At 44.1% G+C, this 14,385-nt stretch overlaps 1 protein-coding gene across 1 annotated transcript in view; it reads left to right on the forward strand.

Moving 5' to 3' along the window:
• Positions 1–8,914: 8,914 nt before the first annotated feature.
• PRPF8 (pre-mRNA processing factor 8) overlaps positions 8,915–14,385 on the forward strand; it is a 32,517-nt gene continuing 27,046 nt past the window's right edge. The window contains exons 1-11 of the mRNA XM_015081372.3: positions 8,915–9,057; positions 9,249–9,359; positions 9,855–10,023; positions 11,389–11,553; positions 11,632–11,850; positions 11,978–12,190; positions 12,317–12,442; positions 12,523–12,628; positions 13,532–13,722; positions 13,852–13,971; positions 14,062–14,251. Of these exons, the coding sequence (XP_014936858.1) occupies positions 9,260–9,359; positions 9,855–10,023; positions 11,389–11,553; positions 11,632–11,850; positions 11,978–12,190; positions 12,317–12,442; positions 12,523–12,628; positions 13,532–13,722; positions 13,852–13,971; positions 14,062–14,251 (1,599 nt within the window). The 5' untranslated portion in view covers positions 8,915–9,057; positions 9,249–9,259. The remainder of the gene's footprint in view (positions 9,058–9,248; positions 9,360–9,854; positions 10,024–11,388; positions 11,554–11,631; positions 11,851–11,977; positions 12,191–12,316; positions 12,443–12,522; positions 12,629–13,531; positions 13,723–13,851; positions 13,972–14,061; positions 14,252–14,385) is intronic.

Raw genomic sequence — 14,385 nt, forward strand, 5'->3', positions numbered from 1 at the left:
GTGACCCCGGAGGGGCTCCTGGGTGGCACAGTTGTTTGGGCTTCTAACTCTTGATCTCGGCTCAGGTCACGATCTCATGGTTCAGGAGTCTGAGCCCCGCATCAGGCTCTCTGTTTTGGATTCCGTGTCTCCCTCTATCTTCCTCTCCCCTATTTGTGCTCGCTCTCTCTCTCTCTCGCGCTCTCTTAAAATAAATAAATAAACTTAAAAAAATGTGATACTGGAAATGAAAAATTTATGGAGGAGTTGGAAGATGAAGTTGAGTGAATCTCCCAGAATTAGGACAGAAAAGATGAGACAATCATGGGACCAGTCCAGGAGATCCAACATCAAAATAATGGAAAGGGGCGCCTGGCTGGCTCAGTCAGTAGAGCCTGTGACTCTTGATCTCAGGGTTATGAGTTCAAATCCCATGTTGGGCATCGAGTTTACTTAAAAAAATAATAGGGGCGCCTGAGTGGCTCCGTCAGTTGAGCATCTGACACTTGATTTTGGTTCAGGTCACGATCCCAGGGTCATGGGATTGAACCCCACGTTGGGTTCCGTGCTGAGTGTAGAGCCTGCTTAAGATTCTCTCTCTCTTAGGGTGCCTGGGTAGCGCAGTCAGTTAAGCATCTGACTTCGGCTCAGGTCATGATCTCATGGTTTGTGAGTTTGAGCCCGACTTTGAGCCCTGCGCTGGGAGTGTGGAGCTTGCATGGATCTCTCTCTCTCCCTCTCTCGCTCTCTGCCCCTCACTTACTCTTGCTGTCTCTCAAAAGTAAACTTAAAAAAGATTCTCTCTCTCTCCCTCCCTCTGCTCCTCTCCCCCACTCATGCTCTCTCACTCTCTAATTCTATAATTAAAAGAGAAATAGTAATAATAATGGGAATCCCAGAAAGAGAGGACTGAGGAAAGAAAGACAATCATCAATGAAGTAATAAAAGAAAATTCCTCAAAACCAAAGAACACGAGCTGCAGGTACTACATATGGATGGGTCCGTGGACCAGTGAAAGAAAATAGGCTCACATCAAGCAACATTATAGGTAAATTTCAGGACATTGAGATTAATGGTCCAGTGGGGAGGGAAAAGTTATATACAAACACCAGGCTGGGTGGCTCAGTCTGTTGAATGTCCGACTCTTGATTTCAGCTCAGATCATTTCACTGTTCATGAGACCAAACCCTGTGTTGGGCTCCATGCTCAGCATGGATTCTTTTTCTCCCTCTCCCTCTGCCCCTCCCTGTCTCATGCATCTGCGTACTCTCTCCCTCAAAATAAATAAGTAAACATTTTATTTTATTTTTTTAATGTTTTATTTATTCTTGACAGAGAGACAGACAGCATGAACGGGGGAAGAGCAGAGCAAGAGAGGGAGACACAGAAGCTGAAGCAGGCTCTAGGCTCTGAGCTGTCAGCACAGAGCCCGATGCGGGGCTCGAAGTCACAAACCGTGAGATCATGACCTGAGCCGAAGTCGGATGCCCAACTGACTGAGCCACCCAGGCGCCCCGTAAACATTTTATTTTAATTTTTTAATATTTATTTATTTTTGAGACAGAGAGAGAGTGTGAGCAGGGGAGGGACAGAGAGAGAGAGAGAGGGACAGAGGTTATGAAGTGGGCTGTGAGCTGACAGCAACGAGCCCAATGTGGGGATCAAACTCGTGAACTGCTAGATCCTGACCTGAGCTGAAGTCAGACACTCAACCAACGGAGCCACCCAGGCTTCCCAACAAATAAACATTAAAAAAAAAAAAAGACTTTGGACATCTAAACAGCACATGGGAACTAAACAGTAATGGAGTGATGTCACCAAAAATCTGAAGGAAAATTATTTCAAACTAGGATTTGATACCGAGCCAAACTACCAATCGGGTGCGAGGGTTGTCCTCCAAAATTTATTTTCCATGCACCATTCAGAGAAAGCTACTGGAAGATACACTCCACCAAAAAGAGGGAGTTAAACAAGAAAGAAGAATACACGGATAATGAAAACAGGAGATTCAACATAAAAGAGAAGAACGGACTTCGCAGGATAATGTTGAATGGGGATCCTAGGAAGAGAGCTGTATGGTAAGCAAGTAGAGAGGGAAACAGGTACATTCTACAGCGGGTCATAAATCTCCAGAAGATACTTTTTTGGGAGACTATCTTAAATGTCTGAATATTTGGGAAGAGATTTAAAAACTAATGAGGAGCCAGGGGAAACATTGCGAGAATCTATAGAAAATTGAGCAAATGCATCTGTCAATTATAGACAAAATGAACAGTTGCTTAGGAAAGGAAATGCAATCACAGTTTATTACATGAATGAGCCGCAGATCCATGGGTACCATTTGCATAGGCAGGCACAATAGCGTTTTCTTGTTTGGTGGGTTTTATTTTTATTTTGTTTCGTTTTGTTTTACATTAAAACCTTGTGTAAATTACTGATGATAGACACACAAATGGCAGCTGGGGGTGAGTGCAGTAAACGGGGGGATAGGAGAGGTAATAACTTACAGGGAAGGTTCAGGGGAGGTATAGATTCCCCCCTATTTTTCTGAGTCCCAGTATCTTCATCTGTGCAATGGAATGACAGTAATAGGATTATCATGAGAATTAAATGAATTGACATGTGCAGTGTGCTTAGACAAGGGTCTAACACAGACTACATGCTATGTAGTGCTATTGATATTGCATGCACAATTACATAAGCTTGCTTGTTAATGTTGCCAAAATTATAATATAAGCAGGCGGGGAGAATGAGGTAGTGGGAAGGGCATACATATGTATGGGAGGCTAGGGGGAGTTGGATCTCCATTTTCTACAGTGGGAAGTGAGTGGATTATCTCTAAAAGCAAAAAGTCAAGTGGCTCAGTTGGTTGAGCAACCGATTCTCAGTTTTGGCTCAAGTCATGATCTCAGGGTTGTGGGATCAAGCCCTGCTTTGGGATCTGCGTTGGGTGTTAAGATTCTCTCTCCCTTTCCCTCTGCCCCTCCTCCTACTGGTGCATGCACGTGCTCGCTCTCTCTCTCTCTCTCTAAAAAAATAAAATAAAATTGGGACACCTGGGTGGCTCAGTTGGTTAAGTGTGTGACTTTGGCTCAGGTCATGATCTCACGGTGCATGAGTTTCAGCCCCACATCAGACTCTCTGGTGCAAAGCCTGCTTTGGATCCTCTGTCCCCTGTCTCTGCTGCTTCCCCACTGGTTCTCTCTATGTCAAAATAAATTTAAAAACTTAAAACAATTTTTTTTTTTTGAGAGAGAGATAGAGAGTGAGCTGAAGAGGAGCAGAGAGAGAGGGAGACACAGAATCCGAAGCAGGCTCCAGGCTCTGAGCCGTCAGCACAGAGCCTGACCCAGGGCTCGAACTCACTAGTCATGAGATCATGACCTGAGCCAAAGTCAGATGCTTAACCAACTGAGCCACCCAGGCGCCCCTCAAAATGATTAAATAGACTTAAAAAAAATAAAAGCAAAAAGTCAAAAAGTAGCAATACACACTTGTTTGGAGATATGAGAATAAATGCCAAATTAATCAGCTAAAATTGATAGCTGGGAAAGGAGAAATGGGCAGGGGAAGCATAGGCAGCTGTTCTTTGTCACAGATTCTAAGAGACTATATAACTTTGTAAAAACTGAAACTACAAACATTCATCGTATAACTAGCTGTTTAATATCTGCAGGCAAGCTCTGAGCAGGCACGGCCTGGGTCTGGTTGGCTGTCTTCTGTACCCTGGCACCCTGGCAAGGCCAGCACCTGGAGGTGTGTATTCAACTTTTGTAGAAATAAATCTTTAAGGGCAGGTATGCTTTGGAAAGACTTACTGGATTGAATAGGAGTTTGGACAAGATGATCTCTGATGTCTCTGCCAGTTCTATGATTTTAATCTACCTTGCCTCTTATCTCAGTTTCTCTCTCTCTCTCTTTTTTAAATGCTTATTTATTTTTGAGACAAAGAGAGACAGAGCATGAACAGGGAAGGGTCAGGGAGAGAGGGAAACACAGAATCCGAAGCAGGCTCCAGGCTCTGAGCTGTCAGCACAGAGCCCGACGTGGGGCTCGAACTCACAGACCGCGAGATCATGACCTGAGCCGAAGTCAGACGCTTAACCAACTGAGCCACCCAGGAGCCCCTTATTTCTGTTTTTCTTAACCCTCTTGCTACAGTCCAAATTCTTGTCTTTCTTTTATGCCCAAATTTTCAAATGAATGGTTGATACCCATTGTCTCCGTAGGAACCTCCTTGGCAGCCGGCAACCTTATTGTCCCATAATTCTTCTGAAACTGCTCTCCGAGGTCAGAGAATTCTTTCTTGCCAAGATCGTGACTTTTCTTAGTCTTCCTCTACTTGCATCATCTAACATGGTAGAGGGCTTCCTTTTCTTGAAGCTCTTCCTTCCTGTGGGCCTCTCCCAAATTTTCCAGCTATTACTTCCCCAGCTTTTTCTGGCATCCTCCTGTTCCAGACTGTGTGTCCAGGCTTTCTCATCTGCTTTTCTGTTATTCTTTTCATGGCTTTACTATCTATCAGCTTTGGTCTGTCGATTGAACCTCTGGTCTGAGCTCCTAGACTTCACACTTGTGTATTTCTAGCCAGAGGACTCCTTCATTTATATGACCCACAGTCACCTTCAAGTCCAGTTTTAAACTCCTTAAACAATGAGGAGACTGGTTTGGCTGCAATGAATGGGTCCATAATAATGGCAGCCAATATTGTCCCTTCAGATCTGTTCCCAGCTTTGTCACTTTGCTACTCAACTGAGCTCCATCAGACTAACTCAAGCTATGTTTGACCAGTGAAGAGAACTTAAGAGAAGTTCTTAATTCTTTAAGTCTTAAAGTTTCTTCATTTGTAAATTATTTCTTTTTTTTAATATTTTATTTTTATTTTTTAATGTTTTTAGAAATAGAATTTCGTGATTCATCAATTACATGTAAGGATGTACCCTGTGTTCATCCCAACAAGCATCCTCCTAGTGCCTCTTGCCCACTTAATGTAAATTACTTAATTTGCACAAATGTTTTCCAGCTTTAAAAGAAAAAGCTTGGAAAACATTGGCAAATAGATCGAATCATTGGTAAAAAGTCAAAGTGCTGCCTGAGCTCTGGAATTCAAGACCAGCTACAATTTAGCCCAAATTTTCCCATCCAACAGTATGCTTCTTGGCATGACCATAGAAGTTGATGTAGCAGTATGGTCAAGAACATAAGCCCCCTGGGCACCTGGCTGGTTCAGTCGGTAGAGCGTGCAACTCTTAATCTCAGGGTCGTGAGTTTGAGCCCCATGTTGGGGGTAGAGTTTACTTAAAAAACAAACAAACAAAAAGCCTATAAGCTCTGGATTCAGTCGCTTAGGGTGAGACGGAGGCTTCATTATTTACTCTCTGTGGGGACATTATTTACTGTCTGTGAGCAAGTTGTCAGTTTCTTTATCTAGAAATGAGGCTAATAAGAGTAACTACCCTGTTGGATTACTGTGACAATCAGGTGAACTAATGCATATAAAGTTGTTAGAACCTACACATACTTCATGTAATTAGCCATGTAACCCAAGACAGATTACTCGACCATTCTGAGCTTGGGTTTCTCATCATTAAAATAGGGATAATAATAACATCTATCTTGTAAGGTTGTTTTGAGGATTAAAGTCGCTTATTTATTTATTAACTTAAAAAATAATGTTAGGCTCACATGAAATTTGCAAAAATAGCACAGAGAGCGCATAAAGAGAAACATATAGATCAATGGAATAAAACTGAGAGTCAAGGAACGAACAAATGGTCAACCGATTTTTGTCAAGGGAGCCAAGACAATTCAAAGGGGAAAGAATAGTCTTTTTAACAAATGGTCCTGGGACAACTGGATATCCACATGCAAAAGAATGCATTTGGACTCCTATCTCTCACCACACGTAAAAATTAACTCAGTGACTCAGTGTGAATCGTAGACCTACATGTAAGAGCTAAAACTATACAACTCTTAGGAAAAAACATAGGAGTTCATGTTTGTGAGTTGGATTAGGCAATAATTTCTTTCATTTTTTTTTCAATATTATTCAGGTTTTTTTAGGTTTATTTAGAGAGCAAGAGAGCACGCACGTGAGCTCACATATACCTGTGTGAGAGCATGCACTGGAGGGGGGAGGGGCAGAGAGAGAGGGACAGAGAGAATCCTAAGCAGGCTCTGTGGAGTGAGACAGTGTGCTGTCAGTGAGGAGCCCAACTCAGAGCTTGAACTCATGAATCGTGAGATCATGACATGAACCAAAATCAAGAGTCTGATGTTTAACTGACTGGGCCACACATGTGCCCCTAATTAGGCAATAATTTCTCCAAGATTTGATGCCAAAATCATAAGCAATAGAAGATTTGGTAAGTTGAACTTTATCCAAATTAAAAACCTTTGTTCTTCAAAGAACACCATGAAGAAAATGAAAAGATAACCCTAAGAATGAAAGAAAAATTTTGCAAATCATGCAAAGGACTTATATCTAGGATAAAGAACTTCCAGAACACAATAATAAAAAGACAACGCAATTTCAATATGGGCAAAGGATCTGAATAGACATTTCTCCAAAGAAGATTTTGTATATATGTATATGTATGTATAGGTATACATATGTGTGTGTATGTATGTATGTGTATATTTTGAGGACAAACCTCAAAAACATGCTAAGTAAAAGAAGCCAGTCACAAAGGATCACTATTCTATGATACTAATGATGAGAAATGTCTAGATCAGGCAAAAAACTATAGACACAGAAAATAAATTAGTGGTTGCCTAGGGCTGAGGGGTAGGAGGTAGGAGGAAATGGGCAGTGAGTGCTAATGGCTATGAGGTTTGTTTTGGGGATGATGAAATGATGATAATTTCATGACTCTATAAATATGCCCAAAGTCACTGGATTGTACACTTTAAAAGAGGTGAACTTTATGGAATGTAAATTATATCTTAATAATGCTGTTTAGAAATAGTACAGGGGCTCCTGGCTTGGTCAGTTGATGGAGAACATGACTCTTGGCCTTGAGGTTATTAGTTTAAGCCCCAGTTGGATGTAGATTACGTAAAAGTAAAATCTTTTTTTTTTTAAATAAAGAAATAGTACAGGGAATTCCCAGTAGCTTGCTACCTTTCACCCAGTAGCAAACTTCTTACGTGACAATAGCAGAACAACTGAAACCAGAAGTTGACATTGGTACTATTGACAAAACTATACACAATACTAGTGATAGGAAAAAATCTGTTACATGATGGCCGACAGTACTGATAAGGGAATTTCAGTCCCTGCCTGAAGACTTCCCTTCTGGGTTCTTCTTCCACCCTGCTTGCCTCAGGCTCCAAATTACTCCTAATGAGGAATGCAGAAGTAACAGACTATAACTTGTCCCCTCTATTGATGTTCTGGGTTCAGACCTCTGGAGAATGATCTCCTCTGAACCCACCGGTGTAAAATAAACCTCCTGCCTTCTAAGCTCTCCAAGTGCCACTTGGTTCTTCTGTCAGGTGATCCAGACCAGTTTCCATAACACTTGGATATTACCAGGGTTTAGAACAATACCTCCCACCCAACCTTATGCAGGTGGAAGGACTCCACAACAATGACAATGATGAACATAATAATGACAAGAGTGGAATTTCTACTGCTGCCAGATTGATTGGCTGTTTTCAGAGCATGCCATATTGGTTCCTCTTTTTTTTTTATATATATAAGTTTATTTATTTATTTTGAGAGAGAGAGAGCGAGTGCACATTAGCTGGGGAGAGGCAGAGAGAATCGCAAGCAGGCAGAGCCTGATGTGGGTCTCAAACCCACAAACTGTGAGATCATGACCTGAGCCAAAGCCAAGAGCCAGATGCTTAACCGACTGAGCCACCAGGCACCCCTATTGGTTCCCCTTTCTAAACTTCAACTCTAGCAGTTTCCACCACCTGGGATTTCTTTCTCCTTCCTCTTTCTTTACCCCCATCAAATCCCTCACATCTACCCATTTCCATCAAATCTTTACTAATCTTTACTTGTCTGGACTCTCCTTTGCATTTTTCTCTAATCATTTCACCTTTGAGTCCTACATTTTCAACCAGTTTGAGAGGTTGTATGGGTTACAATTCCTCTGCATACTCCACAGTAGACTGTGTGAGTTCAAACAAACTTACCTGTTGACTAAGTCAGATTTAAGGTTGTTAGGATGCAATAAGAGAGATAGAAAGTGAAACCAGGATGGCAGGCGATGGAGAGCAATCCAAGTAGCAAGACACAGGCAGAGCCTGAGGGAATCAAGAAGCATTTATGTCCAGTATATACTCCATGGTGTGATCATTGCCAGAGAGAGAGAAAGAGAGAGAGAGAGAGAGAGAGAGAGAGAAAGAGAAAAGAATGGAGAAGGAGGGGAAAGGTCACCCAGCAATGTTGATCTCCATGGCCTCTTTATTGTTCTAGGTGCATTGACTAACTCCTTGACTTCACTGGCAGGGTTAAAATGTCCTGCCCCTGAACTCCCATCACATTGCATTGCAAGATCCTGGGTCCTTTGGCCGCTACCCTGTGAGTTCCATGAGGTTGGCTTCCCCTCCCCCCTGCTGTTTCCAACCCCTGATACATATTGAGCACTCAATAGATGGCTTAGTGAACGAATGCATGCATGAACAAAAGAAGGATGGACTCCGAGCTAGCGGACCTCAAACCTACATTTATGAAACTAGACACAGTATAACGTGCAGATTGTTACAAATTTATTTTTCAAAACTAAGGTCTGTCGTAGTCTGATGGACCCCAGTCGCAGATTAAAGTCTAGATCCATCTACCCCAGGTCCCAAAAGCAGCCCGAAAAAGGAGGGAGGCGGGGCTTGCGCCTACCCGACCCCACCCTCTTGCGTTTTAATATTTCCGCCTATGGACCGCCCCCTCTGGTCCTATGTGCAACTCTAATTGGTGAGCTCTCTAATCCGTCTGGGCACTTGGGCGCCTATTGGATCGACTGCTGAACGCGAGATGCGTACTTCCCGGCGTTGGGAACGCACAGCGGACGTAGGCTTGCCGCCATTGTGCTGCGAAGAAAGCGGCTACCTGTGTGGGGGCCTTTGGGGGTTCGTGGCGGGCTTTAAGGGCTGTGTTGCGGGAGGTGTGAGGGGGTCGGGCTGAAAGGCTTGAGGGTTGGGCTGGGCCGGGCTGGGCATACTCTGAGCAAGGAGGAACTGCAGGTCGGGGGTGTTGACGCGTTCCTGCTGGGCCCGGGCCCTATTGCTCGATACAGTTTTAATTTCTCTGCCCCCCCCAGATCCTCCGGGAATGGCCGGAGTATTTCCTTACCGAGGGCCGGGTAACCCGGTGCCCGGCCCTCTAGCCCCGTTGCCAGACTACATGTCGGAGGAGAAGCTGCAGGAGAAAGGTGAATGAAGAACGCGTGCGGGACGGGCGCCTGCGGGCCGGGAGGCTTAGGGCGGGTGTGCGCGTGCGCGCAGCGGGTTTGCTTCTTTTCCCCGTTTTGTTAAGTCGGCATGAGGTGTCAGCTCACTTATAACCCCATTTATTTTTTAATCTAATAGGGTAGTTAAAGGTATCTGTTATTTACAGGCACTGATCCAATGGGGAAACAATTGCAATGGAAAAAAAAAGCCCTACTCTGATAAGGGTTAAGTTGCAATGAGTGAGGTAGACAATAAAAAACTTAAACATGTGTAACAAGAATGTCAGACAGTCATAAATGTGATGAAGGAGATAAAGGAAAAAATAAAGCAGAGGGAGGTAAGAGAATTGGCAAGGAGTGCATCTACTGTATGCCCACCCCTTCCTCATACATCCAGACAGGAGCTTACCCTGGGGCAAGAGGTGGGGATGATCAGGCTGAGGGTGTGTAGATCTTTAAACTGAGTTGTCTTTGTAGCCCGAAAATGGCAACAATTACAGGCCAAGCGCTATGCAGAAAAGCGGAAGTTTGGATTTGTGGATGCTCAGAAGGAAGACATGCCCCCAGAACACGTTAGGAAGATCATTCGAGACCATGGAGACATGACCAACAGGAAGTTCCGCCATGACAAAAGGGTCTACTTGGGGTAAGGAACCTCTTGGAATTATTTCATTTACATTTTGGCCCCTCTCCTTTGTTCCTGTCTGGATAGCAGCTCTCATTTGGGGACAGGAATCCTCAATGACAGCCCATCTTGGTGGTTATAAGCAAAGGGAGAAAACTAGGATTCTGTGATAATTTTCAGATCTTGCAGTTATTCTCTTAAAAAACATTTTTTTTCTTAACATTTATTTATTTTTGAGACAGAGAGAGAGCATGAACAGGGCAGGGTCAGAGAAAGAGGGAGACACAGAATCTGAAACAGGCTCCAGGCTCTGAGACGCGGGGCTCAAACCCACAGACCGCGAGATCATGACCTGAGCCGAAGTCGGACGCTTAACCGACTGAGCCACCCAGGCGCCCCTTGCAGTTCTTCCCTTGATTGCCCTGATTTCTTTTCTTGATCTGCCTCTAATTCGTCCTGTTGAAGCTATGTTAAGATGTCCCTATCTTTGAAGGGGTTGAAACCCAGAACAGGACACTTCACTCTTATTGTTAGTAACTCCTCAGTGACCAGAATCCTGAAGTTCAGGATATTTAACTCCTGAAGCCTCTATACTCTTGTTTTTCTCTGCTCCCAAGCTGAGTAAATACAGGTATAAGTGCCTTAGCAAATCTCCTTTCTATTTGGACACAAAAATGTTAGCCACTTAATGGTCTAAGGTGGCCATCTAAAAAAAAGAGGGCCATATGTTTTGGTTATAAAAAGTATTTTTTGAGAACTGTGCTAGGGATAGAGCAGTGAATAGGATGTAATGGCCTTTCTGGATCTTATAGTCTAGTGGCATGGCCGATATGAGACAGATGGTTACAATAAAGTATGACAAATATTTTATTATTTTTTTAAGATGAATAATTTTACTTAATACTGGTTTCTTTTATTTATGTTTTTAATTTGGGAGCAATAGACTGCAAGTGGAGGAAAGGGGTAGAGAGAGAGAGAATCTCAGCACAGAGCCTGACATGGGGCTCAATCCAGTGACCCTAGGATCATGATTTGAGCTGAAATCAAGAGTTGGACGCTCAACTGAGACACTCAGGCGCCTCTTATTGTTATTATTTATGGGGAGGTACAGAGAACGTAGAATGTGTGACAGCCCGAAAACGATCTCTAGAGGAAAAGAAACCCAATACTGTAGGACTGTGAAGTTGAAGAGGAAGAGTGGCACAATTGGAGAGGAGGAGGCAGGGCTCCTAGTCAAGGAAGGCCTGTGTGCTAAGTTTGGGAGTTTGGACTGTAAGGCAGGCTTTTCTGTGGAATGCTGTACTCTGATAGCATGTGGCTTCTCTGCATGGCACAGGTAGCAGAACACCTTGTCACTTACAATCGTCTTTCTCCCTAATGTTGCAGTGCCCTAAAGTATATGCCCCATGCAGTACTGAAACTCCTGGAGAACATGCCTATGCCTTGGGAGCAGATTCGAGATGTGCCTGTGCTGTACCACATCACTGGAGCCATTTCTTTTGTCAATGAGATTCCCTGGGTCATTGAGCCTGTCTACATCTCCCAGTGGGGGTAAGAAGGGCTGGAATGGGGGGAGGGTGGTTTGGGGACAGTGAACAGAAACCGTAGTGTGACATTTTTGGCTTCTAGGTCAATGTGGATTATGATGCGCCGTGAAAAAAGAGACAGGAGGCATTTCAAGAGGATGCGTTTCCCCCCTTTTGATGATGAAGAGCCACCTTTGGATTATGCTGACAACATCCTAGATGTTGAGCCACTGGAGGCCATTCAGCTAGAGCTGGACCCTGAAGAGGACGCCCCTGTATTGGATTGGTTCTATGACCACCAGCCACTGAGGGACAGCCGGAAGTGAGTGATGGTTAAGTTACTGCTCCTGTGAGAGTTTTGGAATTCCAGGAGTCCTGGGAAAGCAATAGGTAGAATGGCTTGGCTAGCTGGTATACCTAACTGACAGAGGCCTGTCTTTTTTTCCTAGGTATGTGAATGGCTCCACTTACCAGCGCTGGCAGTTCACACTGCCCATGATGTCCACTCTCTATCGCCTGGCCAATCAGCTCCTGACAGACTTAGTAGATGACAACTATTTTTATCTGTTTGATTTGAAGGCCTTCTTTACCTCCAAGGCACTCAATATGGCCATTCCTGGAGGCCCCAAATTTGAACCTCTTGTTCGAGACATCAACCTCCAGTAAGTTGAAGAGAGCGGGGATTTTAGGTACTTTGGGTTGAATAAGATCTAATCTTGATCCTTGAGAAACGTTTGTAGTTTCCAAATTCCCCAGCTGGTCTGCTCATCCTTGATTTTGTACCCTAGGGATGAAGACTGGAATGAATTCAATGATATTAACAAGATCATCATCCGGCAGCCTATCCGCACTGAATACAAGATTGCTTTCCCTTATCTGTACAATAATCTTCCACACCATGTCCACCTCACCTGGTGAGAGCTAGAATACATGTTGGGGAAAAGAGAAGGCTGGAGAGTCAGGAGAACTTGAGCTGATTGTTCTTCCATTTTAGGTACCATACTCCTAACGTTGTGTTCATCAAAACTGAGGATCCTGATCTGCCAGCTTTCTACTTTGATCCTTTAATCAACCCAATTTCTCATAGGCACTCTGTCAAGGTGAGAAGAAGGAACACTTAACCTTCGTTCTTGCAAGAGAAATTTCATGACTGTGGCTTAAGTGTTACTAGATGCAAATCAGCTAGAGGGAGATGTGTTTGTCGTCTGCTTTAGTGTTCCCCTTGAGCTTGAAGCTAATTGGACACTTTGGCACTTGGCTCGAACGAAGTTATTGGTGTTTAATTTGTGTTTCTGTGATTGGGGCTTTCTGTATAGTCTGTTCTGGTCCGTTTGCATTATGGCTTTTTTTGGAATCCTTTTATTAAGATAGAGTTCACGTATCATGTAACTCACCTATTTAAAGTGTACAGTTCAGTGGTTTTTAGTGTATTCTGAGTAGTTCAGCCATCTGTACAGGCAATTTTAGGACATTTTCATCATCCCAGAAATTCCTGCACCATTAGTAGTCACTCTCTATTTCTGTTGAACCTCCCTTGCCTAGGCAACTACTAATCTTTCTGTAGATTTGCCTATTCTGGAGATTTCATATAAATGGAATCTTTCAGTGTGTGATCTTTTGTGATTGACCTTTTATACTTGAAATAATGTTTTTGATGTTTACCCATGTTCCATAGTGTTCTTAACAGACCTCCTTCCCCCGGCTCAGGTTTTGGAGCTTGGGCAGGAGGTGATTGCATTGTGTAAGGTACTGGGGCTCCTTGGGAGGCCCTTGGTCATGAGCCATTTGGGGTGTGAGGAGTGATGCTTGCTTTCCTGATTGGCCCTGGCTTGTTCTCTGCTCCCTTGGCCCCCTTTGCCCTGGCTCTTTAGGGCTTTTCTTGTCTGGCAGCCTAGTTTCCATGGCAGATGTAGCCACTGTGCTTAGCCCCAGAGAGTTTTCTTCTCATCCCAATTCTCTTCCAAGTTCAGTGGGAGCTGAACTCTTGGGGATTCTCGTTTCAGAGCCAGGAACCGTTGCCTGATGATGATGAGGAGTTTGAGCTCCCAGAGTTTGTGGAGCCCTTCCTGAAGGACACACCCCTCTACACAGACAATACAGCCAATGGCATTGCTCTCCTCTGGGCCCCACGGCCCTTCAACCTACGCTCTGGTCGCACCCGCCGGGCCCTGGATATCCCCCTTGTCAAGAACTGGTAAGGTTTCTATCTGGGGGGATGGTAATGAATGTATTGGAGAGAACACTACAACTGGGTGGGATTGCAGCCTTTACCAGAGGGACTGGAAGGAGAGATGGGCTAACTCTGCTTGGCTTGTTTTCCCAGGTATCGAGAGCATTGTCCTGCTGGGCAGCCTGTGAAAGTGAGAGTCTCCTACCAGAAACTGCTTAAGTACTATGTGCTGAATGCCCTGAAGCACCGGCCCCCTAAAGCCCAAAAGAAGAGGTAAGGTGCCTGAGGGTCATTTCTCAGACTTCTTTGGTTCCAAACATAATCAGGAGCTAACTCTCACTCTCCCTCTTATTCCCACCCCAGATACCTGTTCCGTTCCTTCAAAGCCACCAAATTCTTTCAGTCCACGAAGCTGGACTGGGTGGAGGTGGGGCTACAGGTTTGCCGCCAGGGCTACAACATGCTCAACCTTCTCATTCACCGTAAAAACCTCAACTATCTGCACCTGGATTACAACTTCAATCTTAAGCCTGTCAAGACCCTCACCACCAAGGTGTCTGCATTTCACCTTAAGGGTCTTCTGGGTTTGAGGGATGTTACTCGTTTTGCTCTGTCCTCTGGGGAAGGAGTACATCTAGTTTGGACCATTGCTAATTAATGTTTTTTGTATTTTTGGTATCTTCTCCA

Source organism: Acinonyx jubatus, chromosome E1, assembly GCF_027475565.1.
Source record: "Acinonyx jubatus isolate Ajub_Pintada_27869175 chromosome E1, VMU_Ajub_asm_v1.0, whole genome shotgun sequence".
Taxonomy (NCBI): domain Eukaryota; kingdom Metazoa; phylum Chordata; class Mammalia; order Carnivora; family Felidae; genus Acinonyx; species Acinonyx jubatus.